At 46.2% G+C, this 8,472-nt stretch overlaps 1 protein-coding gene across 1 annotated transcript in view; it reads left to right on the top strand.

Annotated features, from left to right (window-relative positions):
* The first annotated feature begins 446 nt into the window (after window positions 1-446).
* ARAP1 (ArfGAP with RhoGAP domain, ankyrin repeat and PH domain 1) overlaps window positions 447-8,472 on the top strand; it is a 55,473-nt gene continuing 47,447 nt past the window's right edge. The window contains exons 1-2 of the mRNA XM_042780953.1: window positions 447-495; window positions 6,525-7,083. Coding sequence (XP_042636887.1) covers window positions 6,569-7,083 — 515 coding nt within the window. The 5' untranslated portion in view covers window positions 447-495; window positions 6,525-6,568. The remainder of the gene's footprint in view (window positions 496-6,524; window positions 7,084-8,472) is intronic.

Genomic DNA, 8,472 nt, shown 5'->3' on the forward strand with positions numbered 1-8,472 from the left:
CTTCTCTTCCAGGCCCTGGACGAACCTACCACAGCCTGTCCAAATATCCCTGCCACTGGTTCTGGGAAAGGGCCAGGAATGGGAAGATGTGACTCCCCTTTACCACCTGTGTGGCCCCAACCTCTGGCAGGCCTGTCTGCCATCCTCACCCCTGCTGGAAGGCCTGCCTCTGGTCTAACGTCCATCCCCAGCTCCATTAGTTACCCTGAAGCCTCCCCTCTTTGTTCTTTCTCTGTGCTCTTTCTCATCTCTGTGCCTTCTTCCCTTTCCCCATCTTTCACCCCGTTCCTCTTTTTCCTTCTCTTCCTTCCTCTCCCCTGTTCTCCCCTCTTCTGCCATCTTGCTGCTCTACTTGCTGCTCAGTACCCTGGTGGCCTTGTCTCATGGGCTTTCTCCTCCTTCTCTGTGCTTGCAGTTTCTGCCTCAGGCCACGATGGTGTGCTGTTCCAAGTAGCTGCTGCCTCTGGGAGGAGGACCTCCTTGGCAGCCCAGCAGGTGAGTGTGTGTGTGTGTGTGGGGGGGGGGTTGGAAAGGTGGCAGGGACCCAGGTGTGGGAGAGGGGAGGCTCCTTGGAGGCTGAGCCATGAGGTCCCATTTTCCATTTTGAAAACTTCGCTTGGGAGGCCGGTTGGGAGGCCGAGGGTGAGGCTCAGATCTTGGGAGCCTCTAAGAAGGCATCAGAGGGATGGGACCGGGCAGGGACTAGAAAATTGTCACTGTCTCTGCTTATTGATTCTCCTTCTTGTCTGTGAATTTTGGTCTCTTTCTCATTCCCAGTCTGTATTCTTCATCACATTATCTTTTTTCAGTTATTATTATGGTAAAATACATGTAGCACAACATTTGCCATTTTAACCACTTTCAGGTGTACAATTCAGTAACACGGCTTATATTCACCATGTTATGATGTTGTGCAACCATTACCACTATTTCTAAATTTTTTTTTTTTTTTAACCTTTCCTTTTATTGAAAGGCGCTCTGGTGGCTCAGTGCCTAAGGCATTTGACTGGTAACCAGGAGGTTGGCAGTTCAAACCCACCAGCCACTCTGTGGGAGGAAGATGAGGCAATCTACTAACGTAAAGATTTACCACCTTGGAAACCCAGTGGTGGTCACTATGAGTCAGAATTAACTCGATGGCAGTGGGTTTGGTTTGGTTTTGGTTTTCTTTCATTGTGGTAAATTGTCATTTCAACGTTCTTCACAAGTACAATTCAGTGACTTTAGTTATGTTCATCATGTTGTTCAACCATCACTATTACCCATTTCCAAATTTTTCTTTCACCCTTAACAGAAGCTCAGTGTTCCTTCAACACTATCACGTTATCTCTTAAAGTTTTATTTTTTTAAAGTGGTACCAAATTAAAAAGATGACAGGGGCATAGTGAAAGGGAACTGTCACTTCCCCTCCTGTTCTCCCAGCTGCCCAGTTCCTCTCCCCAGAGACAGCCAGTTTTCATGTACCTGTCCAGAGGTGTTCTTTGTAGACGTGTGTGCGTGCAGCCCTCGGGGTGGTTGCCTGAGTTGATGCAGCTCGCGCCCCCATACATGTCAGAGTAGAGCTGTGCTCCCGGGGTTCTCAAGGCTGAGCCTTTGGGAAGCAGGTTGCCAGGCCTTTCTTCTGAGGCTCCTCTGGATGGGTTTAGACCACCAGCTTTTCAGTTAGTAGTTAAGCACTTAATTATTTGTGCCACCCAGAGACTCTTGTATGTATAGATACACACTTTTTTTTTCTTTAATCCAGATATTTGCATATTATAACACTATTCTGCATCTTGCTTTTTCACTTAACAGTAAATCTTTAATATACTTTTATGTGAACTTTAGAATCTGTCTGCCTAAAAGAAAATACAGTTGGTGTTTTTAGTTGGGATTACATTAAATTCTAGCTTAACCCTGGAAGAGTTGACATCTTTATGATGTTGAACCAGCTTCTCCAAGAATGTGGGATGCATTTCTGTTTGCTTGTGTCTTCTTTTGGGTCTCTTTTGGGTCCCTCAGTTGCCTTTTTTTTTTTTTTTTTCCAATTTACAGAGTTCAAAATTTAGGGGACACAGATGTATAATGAAAAGCCTCCCTTCTGCCCAGGGACAGATTTTGAGGAAGCTGATGGAACTTGATGTGTTGGGCACCTCCCAGCACCCACAGAGGGGCCCAAGCAATGTGTGTGTCTGGTCATGTGTTATTACAACTTTTACAAAAATAAGATTTTTTTGAATTCTTCTTAAAGAGGGCATCCAAATTGTGTAAGCTTCAAAACATAGCCTACCTGCCGTCAAGTCAGCACTGACTCAGGGCTACCCCGTGTATGTCAGACAAATTGTGCTCCATAGGGCTTTTTCTTCTTAATATTTTATTTTGTTTTTGCTCTTGTTCTTCAGAATCCATAGGGTTTTCAATGGCTGATTTTTTGGAAGTAGATCACAGGTCTTTCTTCCAAGGTACCTTGGGGTGGACTTGAACTTCTAACATTTTGGTTAGCTTCAGGCTCCATAAAATCTGGATCCATCTCCCATCCCCTCAGCCCTTCATTTCCCTTGTCAGCAGCAACCTCTGTGCATCACTTCAGAGACATTTTGTGCGTTTATAAGTAGATATGTACAGATCTAGCCCCTCCCTTGTTTTTTCCCCTTTTATATAAAAGGCATGTTTTGTTGTATACTTTTCTTTATTCATTTAGCAGTATATCTTGAATGTTGTGCCTTATCAAGATGTAAGGAGTTCCTCATTTTTTATGGCTGCTCAGTATTCTCTTGTATAAGTGTACTATAATTTAACCACTGCTCAACTGACAGACACTAGCATTACTTCCAGTCTTTTGTTATGATAGAGTGCTGGAGCAGATAACTTTCTACGGAGGGCATTTTGGATGGTGCTGTGAGACCTTAGGGTAAATGCCTCAGGGTGGCTGAGTCAAAGGGCAGAAGGCCTGGGAATTTTGTTGATTTTGTTTTTGTTTGTGATGTAAGAGACTACATGTGTTATAGAGTACAACTGGCCCATAGAGTTGGTTTTTTTTTTTTTTTCCTTTTTTTAAATTGTGATTTGGGTGAAAATTTACAGAGCAAATTCCTTTCCTATTCAACAATTCATGCACATTTTGTTTCGTACTGTCACTGTAACAGCACTCTTTCCACTTCCTCGCCAGGTTCCCTGTTTCTATTCGCCCATCTTTCCTGCCCCTTCCTGCCTTCTGAACTTTGTTTTTGGCCACATGTTGCCCTTTTGGTCTGGTTTGGTTGATTATCCTTAGGAGCATGTTCCTCACGGGTGTTACTATTCACTTTATGGGCCTATCTGTTGCTTGCTGAAAGGTGATTTCCAGTAGTGGGTTCGGTTCCAGGTTTGAAGGGTATCTAAGGACCATAGTCTTTGGGGTTCTCCCAGTCCCTATCAGACCAGTAAATATGGTCTTTTTTATGATTTTGAATTTTGTTCTACATTTTTCTCCCACTCTGACCAGGACCTTTTGTTGTGATCCCGTTCATAAAGTATTGTTTATTACTATTGTTGCAGGATTGTGTATGTAATAGTATATTTTTGTCTTTTACTCTTGCATGCATCCCAGTGTCTTCCTTTACCTTAATCATGTTGCGCTGACCTCCCTTTCATTGTCTTCACCCAAGTTAATACGTGTCTACTATCTGTGAGTGATTTTCTTTCCCTCCCCTTCCCATCTCTGGTAACCATCAAAGAATCTTTCTTTCTGTATATAAACCTTTTCTTTTTATAAAACTTTTTATAATAGTGGTCTCATACGATATTTGTCTTTGGGTAATTAGGTTGATTCCATCTTTTTGCTGTTGTGAATAATGCTGTAATGACACGGGTGTGCATGTATCTATTCGTGTCACAGCTCTTATTTCTCCCTAGTAGCGGGTTTGCTGGATCACGTGGTATCTCTATTTCTAACTTTTTAAGGAAACACCCGTAGGATTTTCTTGCCTATAAGCTCATGGAAGCAGATCACCAGGCATATTTCTTCTGCAGTGCTCCTGGGTAGGTTTGAACTGCCAACCTTTTGATTCCCAGTTGAGTGCAAACCATTGGCACTACCTAGGGTCCTTGGGTTTGGAGTTTTGATAGCAGTTGTGGCATTGCCCTAGCTAGAGGCACTCCCACCCACATGGAGGGCAATGCCTGTTTCCCAACCCCACTATTAATGCTGTGTATTTTCAGACATTTTACTCTGTCCATCTGATTAGTCGAAAGTGGTGTTTCAGAATATGTGTTCAATTTGTATTTATCCTCATGAAGTTGAATACTTTTTCATACATCTAAGAACCATTTATATTTTCCTTTCTGTGAATTTCTTTTTCCAAATTCTTTGTCCATTTCTTATTATTTTATTGGTGAGTATGTTATTTTTAATTGCTTTTCATGTTTTTTTGAAATTGTTGTTGTTGTTGTTGTGTGCCATCAAGTTGGACCTGACTCACAGCGACCCCTCCTCGGGTTTCCGAGGCAGTATCACTACGGAAGTAGATTGCCCAACCTTCCTTCTGAGGAGTGGCTGGTGGGTTTGAACCACCAGCCTTCTGGTTAGCAGTCAAGTACCTTAGGCATTACGCTACCAGAGCTCCTCTCTTGTGTCTAGTAGAGCTTATTTTAAGCCAGCAGAATGACAAAGCTAACCAATCGCCACATTAAGGTCCTGTACACCTTATTTGCATGGCCTCACCCCCACAAGGGTGCCGTGTACCTTATTTACATTGTTCGCAAGCTAACCAGTCCCCTTGATGGGCCACAAGCATGTCACATCTGTATAGTTCCATCCAGTCATCTGGTGGGAGTCACAAAGAAGATGGCTAAAAGAGCCATACCAGTTAATTCACTGTTGTATCACATGGTCTTTTCTTCTTGGTTACTACCTGATGATTGCTTGTAAATATTGATTTCTATCAGTCATATTAATTTTGAAGTCAGTTGTCTTACTAAATTCTTTATTTCTACCTGATTATTGCTTATAAGTATTGATTTCTGTTATAATTCAAACCCAATTATCTTAAATAATTTTATTGTTTATACTAGCTTTTAAGTTGATTTTCTTGGGCTTTCCAGTTCAAAACCCAAATTATGGGAAAGTAATGAATACTCACCAGCTCCTCCTTGGAAGGAAGGTTGGGCAATCTACTTCCATAGCGATACTGTCTTGGAAACCCAAGGAGGGGTCGCTGTGAGTCAGGTCGACTTGACTTGACGACTTGATGGACAAAACAACAACAGCAACAATGGGTATTTTAGGAACTCTGGTGGCATAGTGCCTAAGGCAGTTCAAACCTACCAGCCACTCCTCAGAAAGAAGGTTGGTTAATCTACTTCTGTAGAGATACTGCCTCAGAAACCCAAGGAGGGATTTGACTTGATGGCAGTGGGTTGAGTAATGGGTATTTTCTTTTCTTCCCAATTTTTGCTTCCCTTTATTTTTGTTATCTAGACTTTCAGAATAAAGTGAAATACTGGTAATAATGGTGGTGAAATGGACACCCTTGTCTCATTCCTGATTTTAAAGGGAAATTTTCTGTTGTTTTTCCATTGAATAAGGTACTGGTTTGGTTTAAGGAAGCATCACTCTGTTATCTTAGCTAAGTTTTTCATTGTGTATTAAATAAGCTGGATATTGAGTTTTATCAAATGTCTCTTTAGTATCTGGAGAGAATTGTATGATCCTTTTAATCAGTAAATAAGAAGCCTTGGTAATATAGTTGTTAAGCACTATGGGACAGTTCTACTCTGTCCTATAGGGTCTTGATTAGTCAGAATTGACTCAGCAGCAACAGGTTTGGATTTTGGTTTTTGATTTGTAGATTACCTCTATCTCTTTGTGTCATCTCTTGACTCATACCAGCTTCGGAGCCCTTGAGTTGCAGGGATGGAGCTCATCCCTCATTGCCCACACAAACTATTTTGAGTGGACAATTGAATGGCCTTTCCTATACATTGACTCCCTGGTCTGGCTTGCTGATGGGAGGGGTTACTCATAGGGTTAGGACCCCATAGGCTATTTGATGCTGGGCTGACTCATCTTCTGGAGCATTGTACTTGCTCCATGGACGTGGAGGTGGAGCAAGGCTCAGCCCCCAACTGGGCATTTGGAGGGACCATCTGTGGTGCTTCTCAATCCCACATATATTCCCTAAGCCCCTGGGCCTGGGCCTAGGCCTCAGCTGGGAATCGGGCCCTCACCTGGGCTTTGCAGAGGCAGTGGGGCGCTGCTAGACATAACATAGTCATGCCAAGGTGATCACGTACCTAATCCCAGAGGTCACGGGGCATTTGCTAGAGAAGGAGACACGTGAGCTGGATGCCAGGAGGCCACAGGGAGGCAAATTTCAGGCAGAGAACATAGTCTGTTTGTTCTGAGATCTGTCAGTACCTGGCTGTGCCTAGTCCGTGGGACATGGAGAAGAAAGCTCAAGGGCAGACTTGAACTCTTGGCATGACAAAGTCATAGAGAGATGCTGATTTGGTGATCATGCCTGGGCAGCTGTGCCTCTGACCTTGTGCCCCTTTGTCTGTTCCAGGTCTGGACAGAGCCCTACCATCTGGGCCTCTGTTGGCAGGAACCATGGCCGAGGCTGGGGATGCTGCGCTGTCGGTGGCCGAGTGGCTGCAGGCGCTGCACCTAGAGCAGTACAGCGGGCTCTTCGAGCAGCATGGACTGGTATGGGCTGCCAGTTGCCATGGCCTCAGCGATGCCCGCCTGGTGGACATGGGCGTGCTACTCCCCGGCCATCGCCGCCGCATCCTGGCCGGCCTGCTCCGCACACATGCACTCCCAACCCCTGCACCTCGCCCCACCCCACGGCCTGTGCCCATGAAACGCCACGTCTTCCGCTCATCACCTGCACCCACCACTCTACCTGAGCCACTGTCTACTGCTAGAGAGGATGAGGGGCTGCTTGCTGCTCCCCCCATCCCACCTCGAAGGAGCTGCATGCCACCTGCCTGCTTCTCAGCCCCACCCACAGCTGCCCCAGACCCTATGCTGCCCCCACTGCCCACCAAGCGACATTTGACAGAGCTCAGCATGCCAGTGCCACCTGTGCCCCCTCGCACAGGGCCCCCCCGTCTACTGGTGAGGTAAGTGGATGCTGTCCAGTGTGGGAGGAACATGGGTGGCAGAGGATCCTGCAGGGTAAATGAGAACTTTGTGGCCTTTGGCATAACATGGAAAAGGGACTTCAGGGGGAGGAAACAGTATGTGCAAAGCTCAGAGATGGGAAGCTCGGTTGGGTACTGAGCAGACAGTGGGACTGAATTTTTGGGTGAGTGCAGGTGAGGCTTGGGGAGGCGGCTAGCAGGATGTGCTGTGAAGGCCAGGCCAGGGAGCCAAGGAGGTTTCAAGCAGAGTGATTGGATGAAATCTGAGGGCTAAAAGGATGACTCTGGCTGCTGGTGATGACTGATGAAGGGAGAGGGAGGGTGGGGAGACCAGGGAGAAGGCTGGGGCGCAGGGCCAGGTGAGAGGCCTCACTCATGCTATGTTAATGAGACAGGAGAGAATTAGGCAAATAGCAAAATGCTGGCAATGGAATGGACAGGGCTTGGGGACTCCTGGGTGTGGATGGAGAGGAAGGGGGGGCCCTGGTGGCCTCCAGTTTTCCATTGTGGGTAACTGGGTAGAGAATGGTGCTGCCACTGAAATGGGATCCAAGGACAGAACTGGGTTTGGGAGGAAGTCTGGAGTTCATTGTGGGGGCTGGTGAGCATGAGGTGGTGTGGAGGACTCAGGGTAAATTCTGGTGTCAGGAAGCAGATGTGGAGAAAATGGGAAGCCTAGGATGGGGGAAGTCACCAGGGAGCAGGACCTCCCAGGACCTGGTGCTTGTGTTCTGTCATGCCCCAGCTCCCTGTTCACCTTGCTCCTGTCAAATGCCAGCAGATCTTGGGCACACCTGTCAGCCTTCTCCTACGCATCCACTCTCCTCCTCAGGACTGTCTTCTCCCCTCTTTGGCTCCTGGTGTTGTTTTTCTTGAGCTTCCTCCTACTTCTGCGAACATTCCAGCCTCATCTCCTTCCTGCCATTTGGTGGGGTACCGCACTGGAGGGAGCAGACCCAGTTGGGACTACATATGTATTCAGGGGTATAGTTTACTAGAATTGCTGTGACAAATTATCACAAGCTTGGTGGCATAAAACAACAAAGTTGTTTCACGTTCTGGAGACCAGAAGTCCAAAATCAAGGTGTGGGTAGGGCTGTGCTCTTGCTGAACGCTGCAAGAGCTTTTCCTGTCCCTTCTGGTGGCTCCTGGCGTTCCTTGGCTCATAGATAACGTCACTCTCATCTTTCCATCCACTGTCACTGTGTCTCTGATCTCCCTGTCCTTTCTCTTATGGGGACACTAGTTATTGGGAGAGTCCCTGGGTGGTGCAGGCGGTTAGCACAGTTGGCTGCTAACCAGAAGGTTGGTGGCTCCAGTTTACCTGGAGGTTCCTCAGAAGAAAAGCCTGGCAATTGACTTCTGAAA

This window comes from Orycteropus afer, unplaced genomic scaffold, assembly GCF_000298275.1.
Source record: "Orycteropus afer afer isolate SDZICR_OR568_19922 unplaced genomic scaffold, OryAfe1.0 scaffold00074, whole genome shotgun sequence".
Taxonomy (NCBI): domain Eukaryota; kingdom Metazoa; phylum Chordata; class Mammalia; order Tubulidentata; family Orycteropodidae; genus Orycteropus; species Orycteropus afer.